Source organism: Thamnophis sirtalis, unplaced genomic scaffold (genome assembly GCF_051295495.1).
Source record: "Thamnophis sirtalis isolate CommonGarterSnake01/CBP01778 unplaced genomic scaffold, rThaSir2_p1.2 scaffold_1, whole genome shotgun sequence".
NCBI lineage: Eukaryota > Metazoa > Chordata > Lepidosauria > Squamata > Natricidae > Thamnophis > Thamnophis sirtalis.
In genome coordinates, this window is record NW_028261381.1 from 51421914 (window position 1) to 51449651 (window position 27738).

General features: G+C 41.4%; 2 protein-coding genes across 2 annotated transcripts in view; both read right to left on the bottom strand.

Moving 5' to 3' along the window:
• The window catches only part of SLC49A4 (solute carrier family 49 member 4), a 109625-nt gene that overhangs the window by 65870 nt on the left and 16017 nt on the right, over nucleotides 1-27738 (bottom strand). The window contains exon 2 of the mRNA XM_014063328.2: nucleotides 13309-13402. Within this exon, the coding sequence (XP_013918803.2) occupies nucleotides 13309-13402 (94 nt within the window). The remainder of the gene's footprint in view (nucleotides 1-13308; nucleotides 13403-27738) is intronic.
• On the bottom strand, nucleotides 23468-27581 carry LOC148049403 (uncharacterized). The gene has a single exon (XM_087708362.1). It carries the CDS (start codon nucleotides 27453-27455, stop codon nucleotides 24513-24515), a length of 2943 nt encoding a protein of 980 aa, XP_087564488.1. The 5' UTR covers nucleotides 27456-27581; the 3' UTR covers nucleotides 23468-24512.

Here is a 27738-nt window from a genome sequence, read left to right on the forward strand (position 1 = left end):
GGAAGGAGTAGGGGAAGAGGGACCCAAGGATCTGCCAGGAGATAGTTCGTGCGACCCAACCTCCTCAGCCAACAAGACTGCGGGGTCTTGCCTGGAAGGGGGCAGGGCTGAGGATCCCCCAGGGGTAGAAGATGGGGGGATATCCTTCTCCGCCAGGCGCCTGGCCCTCTCAAACTACTTATCAAGGGCCCTCTGGCGCTTTTCAGCATCCCTAGCCTCGGCCAAAGAGGGGGTCTTGGGGTGTTTACCCTGGCTGACCACCCGAACCCTGCCTGAACCGTCCTCCATAGCGGGAGAGTGAGCCTCGCTTGGAACCTGCGGGGGAGCCTGTCTACCAGCGAAGAAACCTGAAGTAGAGGGATCCATGGTAAATGATCACACAGGCAGATCAGGCAAGTTGACAGGAGGACAGGAAAGCTCTGACTGGCTACTCTGCAACAAAGGAACAAGAGGAAAATATAAGTTGAGGCAATCAATGATCCAAACCACAATAAACGTGAATACATGGGATAGAGAGTGCCAGAGACAGAGCAGAGAGGGTGGAGGCCAAGGAATCTGCTGTATAAAAGCAAGACCATATCGGGAAACAGAGGAATACCCAGGGCCTGCGAAGAAAAAAGAGGGGGAAATTTAAATCGGCAAACATGCAGGCCCCGGGTCTCTCTGTGCCAGGGCGCAGGCCATGGGCGGCACTGTTGCTAGTGCCGCTTGGCGATCGATGAGGATGGCAGAGGGGCAGTTGAAGGATGGTTGAAAGCCTCCGCTGCACCCCCTGTTCACCCAGCGGCTGCCCGACAAGACGGAGCTGAAGCGGTGGGCCTGGGTCTAAAAGGGCACGAAACACCTTCACCCAAAATGGCCGCCGCAACAGTGTGGGAGGAAGAGAGGACGAGCGTGGAGCCAACGCGGCATAAACCGCCAGCTTCGCTCGCCTCCGCGGCAGGCTGAGCCTTCCCTGGGGCCAGAGACGAAGAAACTGCGGCAAAAAAAAAAAATGGCAAGCGCAGCCTCGCTGCATGTCCTAGAAGCCTCACCGCCGATCGCCGCGTCTTTAAAAAGCAAGCGGCAGGCCTCCGAAGCCGGCTGCGAACACGCGGCCTGGAGAGCCCTCCCCCACTCACCCGTCTGCCTCCCAGCCTCCGAGAGGCTCAAAATGCAGCAATCCAGGCTGCTCAGGGACGAGGAAGAAAGAGGAAAGAAAGGCAAAGAATCCAAGGGAGGGAAAAAACCAGAATGGAGAGTCCAAGCCAAAGGGAAAAAAACCAAGTAGCTGGAGCTCACAGAATTCAATCCGTTCGGGCTGGACTGAGAATTTTTTCTGGAGAATGTAGCCACGTAAGGAGGCATGGCCAGGGAAAAGACTTCTCAGTCCAGGGCAAGCAGACTGAAATAACCCATGCTTGGACTCTCCAAGCGGTGCACAAGAGAAAAAACAGCATTTTTAAATATGGTCAAACTAAGAGTAGCATTTTGATCAATTCCTGTACCCTGGGCTCTGCTCTTAGGTTTGTATGTGAATTTTCCAATTTTCATTTAATTATTTTTAGATCTCAAGCAATGTGGGGAGTAGTGAGAGTTCAAGAATAGGGTTTTCATAATATGCTTGAAGGCAAAATCATGGAAGAAAATATGAGGCCGTTTGAACAGAGTTATGAAATAATCAATTATTTAACCTTTCCCTTGAGACAGAGGCTCTTATTTTATTTTAGTAAGTTTAGTATTCATACCAAAGGCCTTTATTTAGCATCCATTTTGCATTAACTTTACTTTTAGTATTAAACTGGGAAAGCAAGATTTGCTTCAAAGAGCTGAAGTGAACTGTGTATGAATACATCAAAACCTTTGAGCTACGTAAATCATCATTGTATTTCATCAAGTCCAAAGTCAATTTGTCAAGAGGCATGGGGTGGAGGCTATGAAGTAATGACTCTGTTTGTGCTAACATTTACCTGTTAGCAATGCAGAGTTTTTATGTGCTGGCCTCTTAAAGGCAAGATGAAACATCTACTTATTTGTCTTTGGAACAGAAAAGGAAGAAAAATGGCTGAATCACCACATTTTTTATTTAAAAATCTAATAAAAATAGTGTACCAAATTAGCCAGGATGAGTAGATTATATTTGCTTTCTAAAATACAGCAAATACATGTTGAAAAATCGGGATTTTTCTAAAACTGTAACACTCAGAAACACCCAGACCCATAGTTTGCTCACTCATAGTAGACACATGGTAATTCCAGAATATTAGATTATTAATAATCAATAATAATTATTAATTATTGCAAGATCTTTGAGTTGTTCAGACATGAAGGAATGTAGAAGAGGTGTTTGAGCTGAACTCCTTTGTGAATTTCAGAAAATAAATGGAACTAACACCACTCTCCATCGCATTCCCTCCCCACCCCCTTGAGAATGATAAACCAGCTTCTGTTTCAATGTAGCTCACTACTTGGGGACAAAATTATTTCCAAAGTTGCCCTTCAGAGGATTCAAATTTGCCTTGCAAAGAAAATGTTTTCCATTGCATAATGAACAAATTTTGGTTTAAAAATGCTGGCTTGGCAGTACATTAAATTCAGTTGCTGTTTTCATTTGTTTGTTTGATTTAAGCACCGCCTGTCTCCAGTTTGACTATGGGCGGCTCAAGATATAATATAAAAAGAGAAAAATGAATATACAATCATATAGAAAATATTAAACAAGATGGCATATACCATATACCCTTTGTAATCGCATGCTGAAAGCCTGTGTGCATATGGGCGTACCCATAATGCAATGCGCTCATGACACCCCCCTGTGTTCCCCCACACGCTTGTGCGGCAGAGACCTGAAAACCAGCTGTGAGCACGTGTGCCATGGGTTCGCCATCACGGGCATATATAGTCAACCACACCAAAATATATCACACAGTCGAGTTCATACAATGGGGTTCGAAGCACACTAGCTAGGGAGAAGAATCAGATTTTTTAACATCTTCTGGTACGCCATCTGGGTGAGAGTTTAATTGAAGGGGCCTGAAGTGAGAGTTCATTTAGCTATTTTCACTTCTGTATGAACAAAGAAAACTCCAGGAATATGGCCTATACCAGTCAAAAATCCTTTTTTTAAACTTTGTGAACTTTGTTTTCTTTTGCTATTAAATTGGATTAACTTGCCAAATGTCACTCAGTGTATTTCTATGATTCAGGGTGGACTTGACCCTGGCTATTTCCATTGTCAATCCAACCCTTTAATCACCATACTAGATTGGATTAAAACCCAAGGAAGTAGAAAAACTAGAACTAAATTTGGAAAACAATTCTTAAAACAAAGCTTTGTATGTTGAATAGTTTCACATTTTTTCTAAAAGAAAGGTCAATTCTGTCATTATATCCTTAGGAAAGAAATTTATGTTCTTTACCAAAACCTTTACTTTAATCTAATGAGCATTATAGGTATAGAACCATATATGCAATATGGTATCCAATATTAATTTACTACAGATAACAACTATGATTTATTTATAGTCAAAATAAGACCAATCTTCATTCTCCTTAAAAGAATAAGATGGGTAATTTTTTTGCAAATGGAACATCTTCCCCTTCATTCATATATATCGTGTTTCCCCGAAAATAAGACAGGGTCGTATTTTCCTTTGACCCCCAAAATAAGCACCTGGCCTTATTTTCAGGGTGGTCTTATTATTTTTAAGGTACAGGAGATGGCAAGCGTAGTCACCTCATGGTAGCAATATTTTTGGGAAGGGCTTATTTTTGGGGAGGGCTTATTTTAGTGCATGCACTCCAAAGCCCGATTGGGCTTATTATCCGGGAGGTCTTATTTTGGGGAAAATAGGACACACACACACACACAAACACGCACGCACACACACACATATACACACACACACATATACACTTACTTGGGATTGATTTTCAACATAACACAATATATCATGGGTGGTCGACAAATAATTGTGCTTATTGATAATAGAGTACTACATGAATAACGCAATTGCTCCTTTTTGCAAGGTGAAAATACTTTTATGCAGAGGCACTATGACTTGAATGAGGAACTACTCTTAAATTGGGGAGAGAGAGACCAAGGCAGAGAAGCAGACACAGACTATTTCAATTCAGAAAGGTTTTGATGCTGAGCATGAATAACTTGGCTCAAATGCATTTGGCCATCCTTAATGTTGTTATTTTACTGAAAACTTTAAAGAGTCCAAAATGCAGTGGGCTTTCAATTCTGAAAATCTTGTTATTTGGAATCTATTTGACTGACAACTTGTCAAGCAAGAGTCAAAGATTTGCAATAAAGCAAATTCTGCCATAACAGGCCAATTCCATGGCATTTCTGTCAACATTCTGACAATGAAAAGGCAACAGCATAATGATACAGCAAGACCTCTGGCAATACAATGACAAATTTTCTCTGACTTTCACATCATAACACTGTGTTATTGCAGTCTGTCAACCTCTTGAAAATGTTTCTTTGGTCAAAGTTGCATCTAAGTTCAAAAGGTATTGGCATAGGGAATCAGAGCCACACTGAGATAAGTGGAGAGGGAGGAGGCCATCCAAACATTTTCCAAAACAAAGCAAGTAAACAGTAAATAATTATTTTAAAGATAGACAAAGATGCTTTTAAATGACTTAGTGGGCAAGTTTTCTTTAATATGAATACAATACATATAAGTATCAAGAAGTGTTTGGTAAATAGCCACTTGTCTGATCAACAGACAATTAAGCGAGAAGTTACTAGATGTTGGAACACAGGGAGCTCTTTCTTAAATTGCTAATATCAATTGCATTTACTTCAAAGAAAAACAACTCCGAATTTAAGAGGATTTCCCCAAAAAGAAGAGTGGTAAGATAATCCTGACAAAGATACTATGTAAAGCCAGCTCCAGCAAAATAACAACCTTAGAATTTCTCTGTTCCTATGCAATAAATGTATGCATGGAATATTTGTGTATCCTTGTGTGCAAATAAACTCATATATGTATCTGCCAAACACATATTCCCCCAAAGGAAAATTTTATTACATTGGTATCTCAGTATTCGGCTATTTCAAAACTCGTCGAATTTGTTACTTGACTTAGTTTGACAGGAAATGTCCCAGTACTTGTCATTTGTTTGGTACTCTTTTTTAATTGTCCTTTTTATTAGTTTATAATATAAAATACAAAAATACAAAAGCAAATAATAGGAAAAATAGGGGAGGGAAAAGGGAATGGAAGAGTGTAGAAAAGAAGGGGAAAAGAAAGAAAAGGTGTTTGTTTGGTACTTGGTGTGCTGCAATAGGAAGAGGAGGATGGCTGTGGAGAATGCACAGGAAGTTGGTCATGCTGAGAATGTTGCTGCAAAATGAAATAATGGATAGCTGCAGAGGGCAGACAGGAAGTCTTCCATGCTAGAATAGGAAAAGGGATAGACAGAAAGTTCTTCCCAGCTGAAACAAAAGGTCACATGGTGAGTCACATGATTTGTTTGGCACTCATTATTTTTAGTACTTGTTGCACTTCCTGGGAACCAATTAACAACAAGTATTAAGATACCACTATAACTGAATTAACATGTGTATGTCTGTGTGTGTCATTTGTGTCAGACTCTTGGCCAAGTTTTCTTGTCAAATTTCAGAAGTGGTTCTTCCTAGGGTTGAGAGAAAAGTCTGGCTAAAGTTCATATAGTAGATTTGTGCCTAAGACAGAACTAGAACTCCCACTTTCTACCCTGATGCCTGAACCACTATACCAAAGCCCATGAATTATCTACTAACTCATATTAATTGCTTGACAAGTAAGAGACCCAACATGCAGACATAACTGACCACCATATGCATATGCCAAGCATTCATTCTTATATTTAACATTCAAATATCTATCAACACCCCTATCTCCTTCTACGGAAAACGGGGGAGGGGGAGTAGGAAATGATCAATGTGTGGTGGAGAAAATATAAAGGTAGAAAGAAAGAAAAAAGCCTCATGCAGGTGTTACAATAGGATGAAATTCATAGGCACACAGCTTGTTTGTTGCAGTAGCTAATCTTCAGGCATATCCTCCAAGGTATCCCTTCTTTGCACTAGTAATCTCTGCAAGGGATGTGCAGTCTTTCCTAGTTAATTCCAAAATGTGCTTCGGAGCGTGCAGGAACATGACACACAGCAACAGTCCAAAACACTTCAAAGCACTTCCAGCATTTTCCCAAGATTTTACATGACTGCCTCTTTGTAGCAAGGATCTTGGGAGAAGGTACTGCTATTTTAAAAACAGATGCTACATTTAGGTCCTGTGTGCACCAAAATACATTTTGGAATCCAATCTAAATGCATCATGTAGGTCGTAGGACTCATCTGCATATCCCGTTCATTTCAATATGTGAATTTATCAATTCCTGAATGTGGGAATGCATGCTTAGTTCTCAGCCTGCCTCTTGCCTATTGTGAAGGCAGCCTCTGCTGATCTTTTTTTTTTTGTTGCATAATCAAAAGTAGTGTTTTCTAATCTCTCCAGGCAAAAATGGCACTGGGCCATATGGCTACTGGGTTTTATTTCTTCCAGGCAATGCCTTCACTTCAATTGGCTAATATATGCCAGCCTTTCTCTCCAGTCACTAGTTGCTTCCCGCCACTGCCACTTTATCCTAGGCTGCTGGATTAGTGAAACAGGGTACTTTTTTTAACCAGTCCACTAAAAGATGAAGATTACTTAAAAGGTTATGGTAGGATTCTTCTAATTTGGCTGCTATAGCTGCAATCGACAGCAAAATGCTTAAAATGATTATTAAATCTTTAAAGGGGCATTTCTCTCTCAGCTAGTTCAATGTGCTAACCAATACTATAATCTATTTTTCAGCATCTGCATTCCATGCCACATACATTTATAGATTTTCAGAGGTCAAATTATGAAGTTTTCCTTCTTGTTAAGATAAAACATAAGACATTTTAAAATCAATACCCCCAGTATGCTAATGGCATAACGTTTTGAAGCTAACAAATGTTCCTAAAGCTTAATGCTTGTAGTAAAAAATGACTGCTTTTTCATGCAGATTTCGACTTCACTGATGTTTATGTCTCAATATTTATGTCCCTACATCTTTTCTATTCTCTTATCTATGTCTCTTTTGTGGATTGCATATAGTGGGGCAAAAAAGTATTTAGTCAGCCACCAATTGTGCAAGTTCTCCCACTTAAAAAGATGAGAGAGGCCTGTAATTGACATCATAGGTAGACCTCAACTATGAGAGACAAAATGAGAGAACAAATCCAGACAATCATATTCATTGATTTGGAAAGAATTTTTTTTGCAAATTATGGTGGAAAATAAGTATTTGGTCACCTACAAACAAGCAAGATTTCTGGCTCTCACAGACCTGTAATTTCTTCTTTAAGAGGCTCCTCTGTTCTCCACTCATTACCTGTATTAATGGCACCTGATTGAACTTGTTAGCAGTATAAAAGACAACTGTCCACAACTTCAAACAGTCACACTCCAAACTCCACTATAGTGAAGACCAAAGAGCTGTCAAAGGACACCAGAAACAAAATTGAGACCTGCACCAGGCTGGGAAGACTGAATCTGCAATAGGCAAGCAGCTTGGTGTGAAGAAATCAACTGTGGGAGCAATAATTAGAAAATGGAAGACATACAAGACCACTGATAATCTCCCTTGATCTGGGGCTCCATGCAAGACCTCACCCCATGGGGTCAAAATGATCACAAGAACAGTGAGCAAAAATCCGGACTTCCTGGGAGGAGCCTGCTGGTGGTGGCAGCAAAAAAATCAGCTGCCTCCAAATTCCTGGCTACGTACCTGTTTAGAGGATCTTCCATCTGACGTCTTATCAGGTTTTCTTATCCTTCAGGCAAGAAGGAAAGAAGAAATTGTTTTGCTGGCAAATGCTCTTCAATTTTTGCAGCTTTTGTGCTTGCAGGGAAAGGGGGACTAGCCCAAGGCAGAACGGCTATCCGTGCTGGGAACTTCAAACTGCCTTGTGCGGGACAAAGCAGGTCTCCCCCACTCAGTTCAAAGTTTTGTTTGATTTAATCTTATCACGAGCTGAATCCGTTTGCGTGGACAATAATTGTTTATCAACATTTTAGCTTCTTTTCTTTTTCTCCTCCAAAAAATTATTTACTTAGAGGCTTTTAAAATTGCGCCGAGCAGGCTGGTTTCTCCGGTAATAATGAACACTTTTTGTTAATTCTCACAAGAATTCAAAACAAAAGAGATTGCTTATCATATGTTTTGGTTTCACAATAGGCCAGCAGAAGCTTTTTAATTAGTTTCATTTTTACAAGAATTTCACTCCTTCATTAATCTTGCTTATCTGGAAGTTAAATGGTGATGAATCTGCTGAACGGTCTTGTTACAATGTTTACTCACTGAAAGTTTTGCCAAGCCTTAACTTCAAAATAAAAGGGGAACTCAGCCTCTTTACTTAAAGCTGCATATTCAGGCAATAGAGTTTTATTAACTGCAGGCAGATAAATTTTGAAATGGCTTCAAAACCAAATATTAACTCAAAGTCGTCACACTCTACTTCCAGGGGCACACCCTCAGTGCCTGGCACAAAGCTGCAGCCTCCGCTTCCTACGCCCCCTGCTGGGGATGTGTTAACGAAAGAATTTTTCCTGAGCAATCTAAGCGAGGCTCTTAATGCACAGACAATTAAAATGGAAGATAAGTTTAGAGATAATAGAGAGGTGGTAAAGCAGGAGAGAAAAGAGGAAATAAAAGAAATGAAAGAAGAAATCAAAAGTGAAATAAAAGGACTTAAACAGGAGCTGTATGAGAAAATTGACGCTAAGGTTGGTAAAATTAGAGACGAAATGCTGAGACTTGTAACTGTAATAACAGAACATATCTCTGGACTGGAAGATACTGTAGAGGTTCTTAATGATGCCAATGCTAACTTGACATTGAAAACAGAGGTGGTGGAACAAAAAGTGGAAAATGCTGAAAAAGAAATTATTATGATACAGTACCGACAAATGGAGTTCGCATTAAGAGTAAGGGGGCTGCGTGAGGAGAAACAGGAGAACCTGAAACAGATTCTATCGGAAGCTTTTGACCGCTTGATGGGAAGACCAGGGACCAACTTTGACTGGCAAATCGACAAAGCTTACCGCGTTAACTCCTGGCTGGCAAAGCAGAAGCAGCTTCCTCGAGACATCGTTATATATTTTACTACAAGAGAGCTTAGAAATATGGTACTGCAAGCGTCTTATAACACTAAGCTTCAAATTGGCGGTCAAGACCTGATTGTTTTGAAAGAGATACCACCTCAAATGTTAAGAGCCAGGAGAGACTGTGCTTTTTTGGTTGGAGAACTCAGAAATCGTCAGATACAGTATAGATGGGATGCACCATTTGGCATCATATTTACATTTGATAAGCAAAGGTACCGCCTCAACTCTGTATTGAAAGCCCGAGATTTTTATTATAATATATTGAAGATCGGATACCCTGCACCATCTGGACCTAGAGAAAGACCACAAGAAGGACAGGATAGACAGCAAACTACACAACCACCAGACAAGGAACAAAAACCTAGTCATATGACTACTAGACGTATGGAGAAACAAGCTAAAAAGCAACAGCATCAACAATCATCGGCCATCGATCAAGGAACTACAATAACAAATCTGGAAGCAGTGGGAGGAGCTAGATCTAAGGTTAAATAGGCCATGCAGGAAGCTCTAAAAATGCTTCAACCAACCAAAGATGACAACTAAGATTTTAACATGGAATGTCAACGGACTGAATTCTCCACAGAAGAGGAAGAAAATATTTCATTATCTCAAACAGTTTAAGAACAATGTAATTTGTTTGCAAGAAATTCATATCAAGTCAACTGATCAAAAATATTTGATCAACTCAAAACTTGGTCAACATTTTGTAGCTTCCGCTATGGAAAAGAAGAATGGTATAGTTGTATACTTAAGAAAAGATATGAAAGCTGTATACTATTGGGTGACTGGAATGGAATGATAGATACTAAGAGAGATAAGAAGATTTCCTGCCTCAATACTAAGATGCGAGCAAAGTTACCCAAACCTTTCTTTGACATTATGGATGACTTTGAATTGAGAGATATTTGGTGAGAAAGAAATGCAGAGGAATATGACTTCCTATGAATCCCTTTCAAGGATGGATTTTATTCTAACCACTAATGATTTGCTTTCTAGGGTCAAGAAGACAAAGATTGCGGCTAGGGTCCTTTCGGACCATAACCCAGTTTGGATGGAGTTGGGAAGGGTAGTGCAGGCAAGAAGGTCTTGGAGATTGAATGAAAACTTATTTAGATATGAAAAGTATATTAATGATTGTAAAAAATTACTATCTGAATATTTTGTTTCGAATATGAATAAGGGTACATCTATGGAATTTGTATGGGATGCAAGCTAAGCGTATATGAGAGGAGTCTTGATGAATATAAATAAAACACATAGAAATAAGCAAGGGTTAAAACGAACAGAACTGGAAGAGGAAATTAAGAGGAAAGAGCTGGAGTTAACAATGAACCCAGACGATACAAAGGTTAAGGAAGGGAGGTGTGGTTTTCTCGATGCTACATATTATCATATATGGTGGACCTGCCAAAAGGTTAAGCAGAAATGATTTAAACTGTTAAAAGTTATTTCAGTAAGAAGAAGCTAAGGTCAATGTAGAATGTCATTAATTTCTTTATCTCTTTTTTCTCAATAGATTTTAGACTGTGTTAGTTAAAAATCCATACCATGTACGGGTTCTGGGAAGTCGGGGGGGGGAAGGAGGGGGGGGTTGGGGGGTGGAGGGAGGGAGGGGCACACACACAAAAAATTGTACTTCAACGTCTTAATGATTGACATGACAAAATATTTGTGTGGTTTTTTTTTAAGAAATAAAATAAATATTTGTCACAGGAAGAACAGTGAGCAAAAATCCCAGAACCACACAGGTGAATGACCTGCAGAGAGCTGGGACCAACGTAACAAAGGCTACCATCAGTAACACACTACGCCGCCAGGGACTCAGATCCTGCAGTGCCAGACGTGTCCCCCTGCTTAAGCCAGTACATGTCCAGGTCCATCTGAAATTTGGATGATCCAGAAGAGGACTGGGAGAATGTCATATGGTCAGATGAAACCAAAGTAGAACTGTTTGGTAGAAACACAACTCGTCGTGTTTGGAGGAGAGAGAATGCTAGTTGCATCCAAAGAACACACCTACTGTGAAGCACAGGGGTGGCAACATCATGCTTTGGGGCTGTTTCTCTGCAAAGGGACCAGGACGACTGATCCGTGTACAGGAATGGGGCATGTATCATGAGATTTTGAGTGCAAACCTCCTTCCATCAGCAAGGGCATTGAAGATGAAACTTGGCTGGGTCTTTCAGCATGATCCCAAACACACCTCCCAGGCAATGAAGGAGTAGCTTCGTAAGAAGCATTTCAAGGTCCGGGAGTGGCCTAGCCAGTCTCCAGATCTCAACCCCATAGAAAACCTTTGGAGGGAGTTGAAAGTCTGTGTTGCCCAGCGACAGCCCCAAAACATCACTGTTCTAGAGGAGATCTGCATGGAGGAATGGGCCAACATACCAGCAACAGTGTGTGCCAACCTTGTGAAGACTTACAGAAAACATTTGACCTCTGCCATTGCCAACAAAGGATATATAACACAGAATTGAGATGAACTTTTGATATTGACCAAATACTTATTTTCCACCATAATTTGCAAAAAAATTCTTTCCAAATCAGACAATGTGATTGTCTGGATTTGTTTTCTCATTTTGTCTCTCATAGTTGAGGTCTACCTATGATGTCAATTACAGGGCTCTCTCATCTTTTTAAGTGGGAGAACTTGCACAAGTGGTGGCTGACTAAATACTTTTTTGCCCCACTGTATTTATAGGCAGGTCATAGCATGCCCGTGAATTACCTCTGCTTTGTGAACTGCTTATTGGTAGACTTCCAGTAAAATTCAAGTTGTTGGTTATGTTGCTCTTTACCAGGTTATTTGAGGGAGCACCTATCTCCTATAGTTCCTGTCCAACCATAATGTCTCAAAACATTGGTATCTTCCAGGTCTCATCAATTAAACAATGTTGGGGCCCAAAGAAGTGGACTTTCTCTCTCATGGCATTGCTGGAACACCATCCCACCTGAGATTCACATAGCCTTTACCCTGACCTCATTTAAATGAGTCCTTAACATCTGGCTGTATCCCCTGGCTATGAGCTAGAATTGTTGGCAAATCCATGATGGAGCATTTTGGTTATGTGATTGATTGTTGGTTTTCTCCATAGTTTCTTTTGGATTCTATATTCTTCCTGCATCTTCATTGTTTTTACTGTTGTGTTTTGTCAATTATGCATTAAAGATGCAGTGCTTAACTTTGTCCTCTAAGAGTCAGCAATTTATAAGACCTTCTAAAGATGCACCAGTCAGTTTAATTTTTTGCTAATCTATGAAGCCTCTTTGTTTAATGGATCCATTTACAAATTCTATTACAAAATAGCTCTTTTCAATGATGAATTAATCAAACTGTGTCAATGTGTATGTGTTCATGTGCATGCCACCAATAACCCCCCCCTCCTCCTATTCTGTACAGGAATGAGATATGTCTACAGTTTTTATACCAAATACTTTATTGATTTTTTTAATGAAAAAAAGTAAGCCAGTGCCCTGAATAGTGTGCTACTTTTTAAATGAATACATTTATTAATATTCTAAAGTTCACTGGAGTTTCAAAAATATAAGCACTTTAAAAAACAATTAAACTCAGCTAAGGAAACTTAAAATTAATAACTAGGTCATAAAGATACAGTATTATACAAGTACTTATTTTATTAAGGGGAATGATAAATTTCACGCTTCAGACCATTTTTTTATGTTCTCATAGGTAAACTATCTGTGGAGAACCAGATTTTGTGGACTGCTACTGGCAGTGAGAGGTGAATTAGCCTGCAATACTGCATTCTGCGCCATCACGGCTCTCCTATACATTAAGAAGATCTTCTTTTCAGTGAACTGTTAGAGATGAAACCAACACACAGGACATCACTACTGTATCAATTACAATTTGCAAATATATATGCATTGTATCATTTTTCCTTCTATATAGTTATTTGGATCAGATTGATTGGGATAAATTTATGTCCTTTCAATGTATTAGAGATAGAAACTGAATTGTTGGTGTGACTACATGCAATGACTAACATTTTTATTAACCTTTTCATCTATTTAAAATGATCATTCTACCACTTAATAATTTAGGATCTTTCTCATATATTTCTTACTTTAGTTTCCTAGTGGTAAAATAAGTTATTAATTTTCTTACCATTTCCTTGTTTGTTGGTTGGATACAGGTATGCATCTCAGGCCAGCGCCTACTACCATGAGAAAGGATGTTAGCAGCACAGTTTTCCGGAGGCCTGCAGGGGGGGAAAAGTAGACATTGCTATAGCAAAACATGACAACCTTGACAAATATCAATTCAGGAGCTGTAAGGTTCAAATTAATCAAGTACAACACTGTTAATAAAATCCCAATGATTAAGATAATAAAAACAGTGTTTCATCATAATTAAGAACAAAACAGTGCTTGACCTTATTACACACTGTTGCCAAGCAAGAAGGCATGAGGGAAATAGTCTTATGCTTTTGTTATCTCCAACAACCGGTGGTTAGAGGCGTATTGTCTTCAGTTCTTCAGTTCATCGACATGGTTTGTAGCCACATTGAGTTTCAGCCTCTATACATTTTGTCTACTTTCCTTTTAAAGCAGTGAAGACTGCTGATCACGATACAAGCTTGTATTACTGAATTCTACAACAGAATTACATTCTGCACAAATAATGTTGGAAAGATATTGTAGAAGATAATATTTTCCCAACAGAAGATACACAGAGGAACTATTGGAATGTAAAACCACATTGCACTCCTTAAGAACGTAAGGATAGCCCTGTTGAACCAGGTCAACATCCATTTCAAATTAGAACTTGGTTTCCCACAATGGCCAGCCAGATGCCTCTGGAAAGCATACAAGCCAAACATGAAGGCATACCCCTCTTCAACCACCAGCTGTTGTTTTCCTGATATTGGTAGCTGAAGGAATGCTGTCCCTAACTTTGTGGTGTTAATTCCAATAACAGCCCTTAATAAAGCCTCTTTCTGTATTCCTGTGGATTAGATAAATGTTCTTTGAAACACATTCATGTCAATGATCATCATTGCATGCTGTGGTAATAATTTTACTAGTTAATAATGTGCTTATATGAAGACGTATTATTTTTATCTGTTCTACGTATATTTCCTCCCAAATATATTGGATGATCTCTAGTCCTTATGTTCTGAAAAGGAATTTGTTTCTATTTTTTCCAAACTATGATTTTATACTCATTTATGTCTTTTCCACCTTTTTTCTATGCTAAATGGTCCTCAAAGTTCTATCATTTTCTCACAGGCAAGGTGTTCAAATTTTCTTGTCCTCATCTGCCTTTTCCCAGATCCAGGTTTTTTTTTTAGTTAGCAACCAGAATTACACAGACTATTACAGATGTAGACATCTTGAATTTGGAAAATCTTACTATGTTTATTTTCTATCCTTGTTTCAATGATCTCTAGTGTGGAATTTGTGTTTTCCCAAATCCTGAATACTGAGCTCATATCGTCACTGAACGAACCAATATATTTTTGTCACTAATTTCTTGGTTCAAATGCCAACAATTATACATGTGAACTTGTAGGGTGGAGGCGGATGTTGACTTAATGTGCATCTGTTTACACTTAGTTCAGCTAACCACATTCATTATTTACTTGATTAGTTTTATTCATCAGCTTTAAAGAGCTCTTTGCAATCCTTTATGGCTTACCACCTGGAATAAATTGGAAACATATGCAAACCTGGCCAACTCATTGCTTATCCCTAAGTAAGTCAAGATCATATATAAACATTGAAAAGTACTGGTCCCAACTCAAATCTTTGAATATCTTACTTTCCTCCATTCAGGAAAATTCCTGTTCATTTCTACTCTATTTTTTCAACAGTTAGTCCATAAAAAAAAAAAAACTTATCACACAGCCACTAGAGATATTTTGATGAGGAATTATATCAAAGGCTTTGAGAAAATCCCAGTAAATACCTCTTGATAGTCATGTTCCTCTATGTGCTTACCATGTCTACCAATTTGAAACAAACACCATCCATCTATCCATCATCCAATTTCTATGACTCTCCATCACAGTTAATTACTATGAAGCTGATCAGTCTGGGATTCTTATGCCTCTCCCCAAATCCCTTTCTAAAATTAGCATCATATTGTCTGCTTTCCAGTCCTCTGGCACTGATTCTGATTTGAAGGTCATTATTTTGTTTTGCCTTAAATGCCCATTTGACATGTAAGAATTTTAGAGTGGCTGGCATCAGGACCTGGTGATATATCACTATCTCCTAGAATATCATGCACTGTTAACCCAATTTGCTTTAGCTGCTTTATTTCTCACCTTCATCCCCTCAAAAGTCAAACCCAGCTTATGTCTTCTATAGTAACAAAAGATGAAAACAAAAAAAGGATCATTCGGTTTCTCTGCAATTTCAGTATTTTTCTTGATTCAATATTTTTACTATTTTGTTATCTAATGGCATTCACTTTGCTAGCTGGTGTTCCTTTCAGTCTTTTTTATTAACTCCCTCATTTTTCAGAATTTTCTATTTTTGCAATCAGATTTGGCTGTGCTGGACCTGAAGGCAATTTTCATGTATGGTAAACCTAACAGTATTCGTTCTAGCAGTACAAACTCTATCTCCAGTAGTACCTAATGACCTTTTGTGAGATGGTTGGCTTTCTCTATCATCCTTTATGTTTAAACTTACTGTAGTTGTTTGCATTTGCACTTTAAGAATTTCATATTTAGGAATTCCCGCTCACCTTGAGCTCTGTTTTTAAATAGCTTCTATTGCTGTGAAATCCTATTTATCATGCTTTGAATTTATCTCTTATACTTGGTTTTTGTAACTTCCATTTACTCAATTAAGCCTTTCTTATTGGTTAGTACCAAAGTCAAGGACTGCTGAATCTTTTGTGCTTTTCTCCATTTATCAAAGAAGAAAGTCATCACGAAATGTTTTGATAATTTTACTTGCATTCTTCTGTGGTTTTCCAGATGTATCATTTTTGAAATTCAGCGACCAGAACTGCACCAGTATTCTAAATGCTGATGTTCTATAGATTTATATAGATGGATTACTGTACAATATAAACTTGGTGGTTTTCCTTTCAATCCCTTTCTTAATAATCCCTATTGAGTTAATATCTTCGTTGAGCTCTATTCGCTATAAGTTTTCACATTTGTAGTCAAATGTGACTGTGCTGCACCCTGCAGGAGTTTCCTATTTGCATGCATGTTTAACCTAATAGTATTACTTCGTAGTATCAACTACGCTTCCAGCACCATTACAAACGTCCCAGTTCTTCTATAAGGGAAAGAAGGTAAATTGGTGGGTTTTTTTTTTTTACTACTACAGACTTTCAAACACAGCACTTTGCTGTACATTTTTATGAGAGATGTGGATCAAACAGAAGTAGGTAGAGGCTTAATCTGCTCCTTATCCTTGGGCTTTCCCATCTTGGAAAATCAATGCTTTTGTGTCTTTAGTTTTACCATGAGTTGTGTCTCCTGGACACACTTTAATGCACTAGAATACTAATAACTAATTCTATAGACATTTTTACTAGACAACTGGGTTCACGATATGTAATATTGATTTAACATGCTAAATATGTTAGAAAATATCCACAAAGACTATTATCAGGTTCCTATTTATCTCTCCCACACATTCATTTCCCACCTGGGGAGTATAGTTTATGGATTTCCAACAACTCAAAATAAGAATGAATAAGAATGGAGCAAAAAGCAGTATTTTTTCCCTATTTTCTCACACTTCTTCAGGCTAAGAGAAAGCTAATTAGAGGCACACTGAGTTTCAAAATGCATAAAATACCTTTAACTGTGTTGAGTTCCAGATGTACGGTACTTATTGGGAAGATATCTGTATGAAGACCCTTAAGGTATTTAACTGAACAACAGACATCTATATTTGTTTATCCATACTTACATTAATCTGTGTGTCACTAGAAGCTAACTCTGATTTGAAGATACATAATCAATTAGTTCTTTAACAGTTTTAATGCTAAAACCTTTTTAGCATTGCATGCTATATCATCGAAGTCAGGCTACAGTTAAAGCATTACATCTCCTAGAACATTACAATGTTCTCCATATTTTTTCTGTACCATAAATGTTGGCAAATGCTGTTCAAGAAAAGAAAAAAAATAATGCTAGAGATTTAGGGAATGTGAATAAGTCACAACTGAAAGCCAAGGAATGGTATGGACTGTTACTCATCAATTATTCTGGCAAACAGCATTGTCAACAAATAAGTCTTTATGAAAACCTATCTGATAGACAGAAGTTATTGAAAATATAACTCTGATCACAGTAACATAAGAAAGAACCAATCACCACTTGGGAAATAGGGATCTTTGCAAAAAGAATTTCCAAAGGTTTCCACAAAAGTAAAAAGATCTGTGATATATTTGCCAGGAAGCAGAGTCCTGATAACAGTTCATCCTCTTATCAGAGTTCAACTTCTTTTCTATGCTCTCCAACAATGCAATCTTGGTTTCTACTAACTTCCAACCAACTCTCATCTCAATGGATAAGAAGCCTGGCTGGACATCAGCTTTTCTTAAGCTTTTTTTTTCTGCACCTAGGATGAAATATTTTATAGTTTACTTGTTATTTAGCTTTTATTCTTCCACTGTCTATATTCTAGGCAATCTAGTGCTATAAGTGTGATTTTATATCATCTTACAATTTGTAAACAAACCATCACCAAGTATATTGGATTTAAATAATTTTTAATATTTTTACCATGCATAGATAGCTTCGTTATTGTCCAAATGAAGAAGAATTCTATGTGAAAATTCTATCAGTGAAAATTAGAGTGCAGAATTAATCCTAATCTTCATAAAGGTGAATAAACTCTGGACATCAGTATCCAAAAAAAGATTTGAGTACCACAAGCTGAGTCCAGTTGGGCAAGGTATACTTCATACAGAAAGACCAATTGCATTCTGTTCAAATATTAGTGCTGGCTATTTCCCCAAGCACCATGGGGAAGAACAATATGTTGCACAGAATAAATGAGAACAGAGGTTTGATGCCCACATAGTAACCATAGCAGTGAAACTGCTCTCTGCTCTCCGACTTAGGTGAATTGGAAATTTGTCAGATAACACTAATCCCATTTATTGCTTGGAGCTGCTGTCTTGTATTCCTTCTTCTCCAATATTAAGCCACACTAATCTAATTCGATCTCATTAAAAGAAGCAAATCCTTCTTTCGGTAGCTGTAATTAGGAATCAGAGAGCTGCCTGGTTACCTGGTGAGGAAGCAGTATTAATAATCTCTTGACATCAAGTTGTTTCTGTGAGAATTGAGGACTGTTTGAAAGGGAACAATAATCATGGTATCCTTCTGGAAGTGCATTTATGTACAAGGGACCTGGGATACTTTTTTACAAGGTTCTGCTCCTTCCTAAATGGGTGATTCCAACCAGTGAGTGTGGGGTGGGGAGTGAGGGTAGAGAGATTATCCAGCCATTTTGGAGTTCCATCCTCTCTCATGTTTTTAACATCTACATGAAATAAGTGAGAGAGATCATATGTCCATTTGGACTACAGTGTCATCAGTATGTTACAGTATGTACTATAACGTATTGTCCCATGTTTCTTGCTGAGACTCAATCTCAGCAAGATGGAGTTGCTGTTTGTTCAGTATTCTGCTCTGGGGGTACGATACTGTCCCTGAAGAAGCAGGTATGTTTCAAGTGACTGCTCCTAGACTAATGGCTACTGCTGTATGAGCAGATAGAGGGCAGGTGTGTGTGTGTATTGGGGCGGGGGAGGAACTTTTGTCTAATTTCAGTTGTATGTTAGCTGCAGCCTGCTCCCCACCTGGAATGAGAGGATTTTGCAACAATAACTCATAATATCATTACTATGCCTGGGGCTTACTGCAATGCAGCCTACATGGACTGCTTTTAAAGACCACTCAGATTTGTCCAGAATCAGCAACCCAGTTATTTGCTGGCACTTGCTCCTAGAAGCACATTACAGCTTAGCTCTGGTCTCTGCAAAAGTTTTCTATTAGCTTCTGTGCTGGTCATTATCAATAAATTCTGCATGGCTTGGGACTGAGGTACTTGTAGGACCATCTTCTCAATCCAGAATCTACCTGCTTCTCTTGTTTGTCAGAGAAATTGCTAATAGCCCCCTATTTCTCCAACATATATGGAGTGGATGGTCATTGCTGCTGCTTTTAGATGATACCATCTACATTATGAAATGGCCTTCCATTAGAAATCAGGTTGACCCCACAGTTTTTGTCTTTTGGAAGCTTTTGAAAACTGAATTGCTGTTTTCGGGGGGGGGGCATATGGTGAATAATAGGAAGTCCAATCTTGTCTAATGTTATGTGCAGTAGTTATAAATTATTAAGGTCTGATCTTGGGTTTGTACTGCTTTCACCAGAAATGGGTTGGTTTTTTTCCATTTAACTACTGTAAACCACTGGACTTCTTTTGTTTGTACCAGGTATAAATATGACACATAAAGTATACTGTAATCAGGAATCATTAGAATTATGTAATAGCTCTAACCTTATTTGGTTGACCTTTGAAATTGGAATATTCACTGGAGACCAAGTTAGTGACCTTGATTATAACTTGGCTGACCCAATATTCATCAACATTTTACTTGGTTTTTAAGGTAATCCTCATAATCTATAAGTCCCAGATAGGAGATTCATAGATATCACATATCATAGCACTTAAATTATCAACATTTTTAAAATTGCAGTGTCCACTCATGGTTTAGTTTTCTTAAATAATCTTCTGTACAAAATACTAGAAGAAAAAGTAATATATATTGTTGCACTCCCCAGATAAAACCACTCAATCGTATCAGCAATTTATGGTCCCATCCTGGAAAAGGCGCTGCTACTTCATGGGCAATGGCTGATAAGTTTTATACCTTACAGATAACCATTTAACATAAAACTATTTACCAGCAAGAACAAATCACATTATAATGCAAGCAACAAAGAAATCAATTTTGTTGTATTTATTTTGTACAATGACAATAAAGATTATACTTATACTTATATCACTCAGAAAACTGTGGAATATAAACATCATTATCTATGCCAGAAAGTGCTCACTGCACAATTTATCCAAATTCTACACATAATAAAATAGACCAAATCAATCCCCCAAAATATAGTATTGTCTTTGAACTCAAGATGATGATCCTTGAGAAAAGGAATTGCACAGATCAATGTCATTATAAAATAAATAAGCTAGAGAACTTCGTAATATTTCTTAATTTTGAAACCATGGTTTGTTACCACATAGGGTGAGTTAACAAACTCATTAATACAATCCTATCTGTGTAACATACTTTTTTATTGTTACTATCTATGGATAATTCTGCCTCTCATTTATCCATTTGCCATTCTCTCCTTCTCAATAGCATTATTTATCTCTGTGTGTCTGTGTACAAACACACACAAGTTTATTCCATGTCTGATAAAGTATGTTATAATCCATGAAAGTTAATGTGATTGTACATGTTTAAGGTATAGTATAACACTTCTTAATGTTTTGGCAGTTTGTTCACAAACGCTGAGTTTGGACTTATTACTTTAATACTTCTTACTACGACACAGTAAATCCACGTAATAATCAAAGTTAATGTGACATCACAATTTCCAATTATTTTTAAAAGCAGGTTTTACACATGAATGAGATAAGGGTTCATGTGCATAGACAACACAGATGGAGACTATTAAAAACTCAAAGTGTTCCTGAATGTGTAAGGATCATTAAGACATTACAAAGCATTATAGTTACGTAGAATAGTATTAAGAACAGAAAAACACTATTTTTGAGAAAAGAGTTTTAGTCAAAAAGGAAATGTTTTCATTTTTTAGTATTACACGAAACAATTTGTCATTTTTACTGAAAGAAAAAGTGTATTAGAACATAAGAACACAACTACTGGGTAAGTCCAATATTCTGTGTCTCAAGCCAATCAATTACCTACCTCAGGTGCTTTGTAAGCACAGAAGTATTCTCCATGAATTTTAAAACCAATCACTTTTTAAAACTATCCAAAAGTTAGTGCCATAGTCACATCTTGTAGTAATGATATTTCACAAATTAATTACTTTCTGGGTGAAATAGTGATTCCCTTGTCTCTTTTATATCTTTAAAAAAGGTATTGGGTACTAGTGTTCTGAGAAAGGGAGAAAAACTTGAATTAAAATCAATCCAGCATTGTTATTACTGAAAGAATTCTACTTGCAAAGACCATGCATGTACAAATATTGAAATATGTCACACCAGCTAACAAAGAAATGACTGGCTTTAAATTTTTTATGCTGCCTACTTCCTTGTTATTTTTACAAAATTAAAAGATACAGTACATATAATTCTCATGTAGCAACACACTGCAACTTATAATCACATCCCGTATTACTCATAAGTTATTTTAAGTAACAAAAACAAGATGCTCTCTCTTGTTTATCCCCAAGGTTATGTTTTTAGCCCATGGTGTACAAGGGCCTGTATTTATAACAATCAAATAGAATATAAAGTAACGTTGAAAATATAATCTAATTTTATACCATTTCTTTTCTTTCTGTTCAAACAAGGACAGGTTCTACAAAGTACTTGCCCATAAGGTTGGCAAGGCAATGTTCTTCCTGCCTTATACAGTCCCAAAGCTTTCCCCAAACCCTCCAATAATTAAGAAATGTACCTGAACAAGGTAAGGAGTGTGGCAGGCAACTTGAGAAATGAATACCAAAGTTTGGTGAAACAGCTCCAATTACCTTTCTTTTTTTGCTTTTGTTTCTAAAAAATATGTATGTAACTTCTTAGCATATATTTAGATCCCTTCTGTCTATGTATTCAGAACAGACAGGAAGAACACCAAAGAAGAGTTTTTAGAGATGAAACCTGTTAGGTCTCAGAAACATTATAGAATATACTTAATTTTACAGATTATATGAGAATACTGCATGTTCAAGACTTTAATTAAGGAGCCCTACTCATTATTCCTCATAAGATTTATAGCCAGCTTCCATTCTAAAACTGAAGGATGTCTACATGGCACTTCTTCTATCACTCCCCCCCCCCCCCCCCCGAATTCTTCTCAGGCTGAGATGACATGCCTGACACAATCATTCTGTGACTTTTTGTGCTCAGGAAATAATGCATCCTTCATTATACTAGTCCTAATTATACATTGACATGGTGTCAGGCCACACCCAAAGACAGTCAAATCTAATAGTCTAATCCTTCATTTGCTTAAACCTAATGGGCTGAATGTTGCCAAACTAATGCGCTATTAACCTACTAGGTCAGTGGTGGGATTCCATTTTTTTTTACTACTGGTTCTCTGGGCGTGGCTTGGTGGGCGTGGTAGGGGAAGGAAACTGTAAAATCTCCATTCCCAACCCACTTCAGGGGAAGGTTACTGCAAAATCCCCATTTCCTCCCGATCAGCTGGGACTCAGGAGGCAGAGAATAGATGAGGGCGGAGCCAGCCAGAGGTGGTATTTGCTGATCCTCCAAACTATTCAAAATTTCTGGTCAGAACCTGCTGAATACCACCTCTGTACTAGATATATCTTAAAATATTCTAGTATGTGGCTACCCTGAATCTCTCCCCCCCCCCTTCAAGCCCTAGAAAGGGCGTTGGTACTTACCTGATACGCCTCTTCTCATAGTGGGGGGAGGAGTATCCAGGATGGGTTTGACTTTGTCCTCTCGTGATTGGATTGAGTCAGATAAGCTCTTTGGGCTCCGCCCCCTGATACCGGGCATGCCCAGTTTTACTGACGAAGAGCTCTCTCCGACTCGTTGCATCATTCACTCCAGACTCTTGATTCAATTTTTTGCTTTTATTGTCTTCAACATCAATATTTAAATAACAACATAAACAATGAACATAACACTTAGTCGTACAAACATAGTCAGGGAGGGACTGGATACTCCTCCCCCCACTATGAGAAGAGGCGTATCAGGTAAGTACCAATGCCCTTTCTCCATAGTGAGGGGGGAGGAGTATCCAGGATGGGACGTACCAAAGCCTGCACGTCCCTAGGGAGAGAGACCCCAGATGCCCCCTGTCCCCCACTCAGGCCTGTTGAGTCACGGGTCCTGCCCTGTGAACCGCCTGCAACACCCTGCGGCCGAATGAGGCCTCTGCTGAGGCAAAGGAGTCCAACTTATAGTTCCTAACAAAGGGAGAGGGGGAAGCCCACGTGGCTGCCCTGCAGATTTCGGCCAGGGATGCTTGCGTGGCCCAGGCCGTGGATGTGGCTGCACTCCGCGTGGAGTGGGCTGTGATATGATTTGGTGTCTGTAACCCCTGCGATTGGTACGCAGTGGCAATGCAGGTTCGCAACCACCTGCCAATAGTGGTGGAAGTTACCTTATTGCCCAGGGATCCTGGTTGGAAGGAGACAAACAGGGCTTCGGATTTCCTGTTTGGCCTGGTTCTCCTGAGGTAAATCCTCAGAGCCCTCCTAACGTCCAGAGTGTGCCACTTCCTCTCCAATGGGTGAGAAGGGTCTGGACAAAAGTTGGGCAAAATCAGTTCCTGCGCAGGTGGCGCAGTGGTTAAATGCAGCACTGCAGGCTACTGCTAGATCAGCAGTTCAGCGGTTCAAATCTCACCGGCTCAGGGTTGACTCAGCCTTCCATCCTTCCGAGGTGGGTAAAATGAGGACCCAGATTGTTGGGGGCAATATGCTGACTCTCTGTAAACCGCTTAGAGAGGGCTGAAAGCCCTATGAAGCGGTATATAAGTCTACTGCTATTGCTATTCCTGGGCTCGATGGAAGCAGGAGCACACCTTGGGAATGAAGGATGGATCCAGCCGTAACACCACCCTATCTTGGTGAAAGACACAGAGATCCTCCCTGGTGGACAGCGCCTGCAGTTCGGATATCCGCCTGGCGGAGGTGATGGCCACCAGGAACGCCACCTTCAGGGTCAGGAACTTAAGGGAAACTGTTTGTAATGGCTCAAACGGAGCGCCCGTTAGAGCGTCCAATACCCTGTGTAAATCCCAGGAAGGGTACCTGTGTACCGTAGGTGGTCTGAGATTGGAGGCCCCCTTAAGGAATTGCCTGACCATGGGGTGGTGCGTCAGGCTCTGGTTTCTGCCACACAGGAGAACTGAGGAGATGGCTGAAACCTGTCTCCTAATTGTGTTAGGAGCTAACCCTCTATCCAGGCCCGCCTGGAGGAAGTCCAGAACCTGAGGTACCGTAGCCTGGATGGGGTTGAACCCCCGGGAGTTGCACCAAGAGTCAAAGGCCCGCCACGTGGAGCCATAGATGCGCTCTGTGGAGGGCCTGCGGGCGGCCTGGATAGTCCTTATCACCCTGGGGGAGAAGAGGTCTTTCCTCAGGATGCTCCGCTCAATCGCCAAGCGGTCAACTGGAGCCATTGAGGATCCGGGTGCTCCAGCGCCCCCTGGCTGAGGGATATCCTCTCCTGGGGAATTCTCCAGGGCCTCTCCACCGACAGAGACTGGAGATCTGCAAACCAAGGCCTCCGGGGCCAATGCGGGGCCAACAGAACCACTTCCGCCCCCTCCTGAAGGATCTTCCGTATGACCCTGGGAATCAGGGGCAAGGGAGGAAAGGCATACAAAAGACCCCTGGGCCATGAGCTCCGCAGAGCGTCCGTCCCTTCCGCCCCCCGTGTCCGGTACCTGGAGAAGAACCTCGGGAGCTGAGTGTTGAGGGGAGTGGCGAACAGATCGACTTCCGGGCGCCCGAAGCGCTCGGCCACCTCCTCGAATATCGCAGGCTGTAGCCTCCACTCTGAGTTGTCCACCTCGGCCCGGCTGAGCCAGTCGGCCCTGGTGTTGTCCACCCCCGCTATGTGTTCTGCCCTCAAACACCGGAGGTTCCTTTCGGCCCACTGACCCAGACGTTTGGCCTCCTTCATGAGGGCCCTTGATCTTGTCCCCCCCTGTCTGTTTATGTGAGCCTTGGTGGTGATATTGTCTGTGAGGACTAATATGTGCTGGCCCCTGACCGAGTTCTGGAACCGTAACAGAGCCAGGCGGACCGCCCTGAGCTCCAACCAGTTTATGTTGTGAGTCCCTTCCGCCTGAGTCCACTCTCCTTGCGCCATCTGAGCCAGCAAATGGGCACCCCACCCACTCAGACTGGCGTCCGTCGTTACCGTCAAGCGGTCTGGTGTCCAGAAGGTTTCGCCCTTCGTGATTGCTGGGGACATCCACCAAGTCAGGGAGCGGGAGACCTCTACCGGGAGAAGTACCTTGGTCTGCGAACAGCTCGTGCGCCTTCGCTGGAACGGCAAGAGGAACCATTGGAGATCTCTGGTGTGGAGGCGAGCCCACGGGACGATGCCAATGGCAGAGACCATGGTGCCTAGTAGTTTAGACAGAGTGGCTAGGGACACCTTGCGCTTCCTGGCTATCGAGGAGGCTAGCTGTCTAAGCGCTATCTGTCTGTCGGGTGACAGGAAGACCATGCCCGCCTGGGTGTCTATTCTGGCTCCTAGGTGAATCAGACTAGTAGAGGGGTGGAGGTGACTCTTGGCTAGGTTCACTGTAAACCCGTGGTCCCTCAGGACTGTCACGGTGATGTCTAGGTCTCGCAGAGCGCCCCTAAAGGAGGATGACTGCAGGAGCAGATCATCCAGGTAACATTGGATGCGCACCGGGACCTGTCTCAGGTGCGCTGCCAGCGCTGCCATTACCTTTGTGAATACCCTCGGGGCCGAAGACAGCCCGAAGGGGAGGGCCCGGTACTGATAGTGGTGTCCTATGTAGCAGAACCTGAGATACCTACGGTGATCCTGGGCAATGGGAATGTGCAGATAGGCCTCAGTGAGGTCTATAGAAGTGAGAAAGTCTCCTTGTCTAACCCCCTCCAAGATAGAGTGTAGGGAGTGCATCTTGAACCTCCTATAGCGAATGGAACGGTTCAGGCGTTTCAAGTCAAGGATCGCTCTCCAGCCCCCCGAGGCCTTGGGGATGACAAACAGGATGGAATAGTGCCCCTGACCCTGTTGCTCTGGAGGCACTGGCTGGATCGCCCTGATCTCCAACAGGTGTTGGATGGCTTCCTGCATCAGCAGCCTCCGGGTCGGGTTCTTAGAAACCAGACATATCCGGAAGAAGCTCGGGGGACTGGAAAGAAATTCGAGTGAAAGGCCATGCCTGATGGTCTTCTGCACCCATCTGTCAGAGGAGGTGAGGTCCCAGCGGTCAGCGAAGTGCGCTAAGCACCCCCCAATGGGGAGAACGCTAGACCTAGCTTTAATATTTGCGGAAGGAGCGTCCCCCTCCGCCTCCTCCGCCCCCTCAAAAGGGCCGCTTCTGCTGCCTGCCTCTTTGCTGTCTGTCTGGGTACCTCTGTCTAGCAGGGAATCCCCCTTGATACTGCCTGCCTCCTGAGAAACCTGCCTCTGACCCCCTAAGGGAGTCCTGACCCCGAAGAAGGAACCAGAGTCCTGACCCCGGGAGTAGGAGCGTCTGGGGTATGGAGTTGACCTGAAGCTGCCTTTCTTCTGGGCAGTGGCGAGGACCTTCCTCTTGTCCTTGTTCTCAACCAGGAACCGGTCCAGAGCTGAGCCAAAGAGGTAGTCCCCTGTGAAGGGGGCTGAAGCCAGGCGCCACTTGTGACGAACCTCCACCTGCCACTGTCGAAGCCACAGCAGCCTGCGTGATGCCAGCGACGATGCGATCGCCCTGGAAGCAAATCTGGCTGCAGCCAGGGTGGCATCCGATGAGAACTGGATGGCCGCTGCCAGCCTGTTGATGTCCTGATGTGACCGGGCATCTGCTATGGGGGTGCGTTGCTGTAGCTCCTGCAGCCACAGCAAGGAAGATCTGATGATGAAAGAGGCTGTGGTGGATGCTTTCACAGCCCAGGCCGCTGCTAGATGGCCCCTCTGCAAGGTGAGGTCTGCCTTCTTGTCCTCCGCCTTCAAGGCATCCTCTGGTTCCCCAGGCATGTTGGTGGATGTATGAAGAGCCACGATTGGATCATCTATGGTGGGCTGTGCCAGTAGCTTAGCCAGCTCTTGGTCCACATTGAAGAACATCCTGTCTGAAGAGGAGGGTGAGGGGCCATTTGTAGGAGATGCCCATTGGTGCCTTATCAGGCCTAGGAAGGTCTTGGGCGTAGGAACAGTGTCTGCCTCGATGGCCTGCTCATCAAAGATGTTCTCTGCTGAGAAGCCCTGGCGTTGGGGTGTGGCCTCCGCTGCTCTGTTGCCTAGCTTGACCGTTGCCTTGGCCTTGAAGAGCAGGGACTCAAACAGTGAGGGCTGGAACAACCCAGTGAATGTGGGTTTAGGAGGAGGCATGCCTTCATCCTCTGATAGCTTGAGTTCTCTGATCTCGCCTTCCTCACTTTCATTGTCACTGCCCTCCTGGGATGAATCTGAGGAGCTGTGAATCTCCTCCTCCTGGGCTTCTGGGAATTCAGGAGCCCTGGGGGTGGGGGGGGAGGGGGGGGCCTGAGGCTGTGGCTGTTGAAATGCTGCAGCCATGTATTGCTGAAAAGCCTGCATCATTAATTCCTGGAAGTTGGGGGCCCCTGTGGGAGGTGTTTGGTTGGGGCTGATGCCCCCCTGAGCAGGGGGGGCT

What these genes read in the sequence shown, in the direction of transcription:
- LOC148049403 (XM_087708362.1), bottom strand. Translation starts at nt 27,455, where the DNA reads ATGCCTCCTCCTAAACCCACATTCACTGGGTTGTTCCAGCCCTCACTG.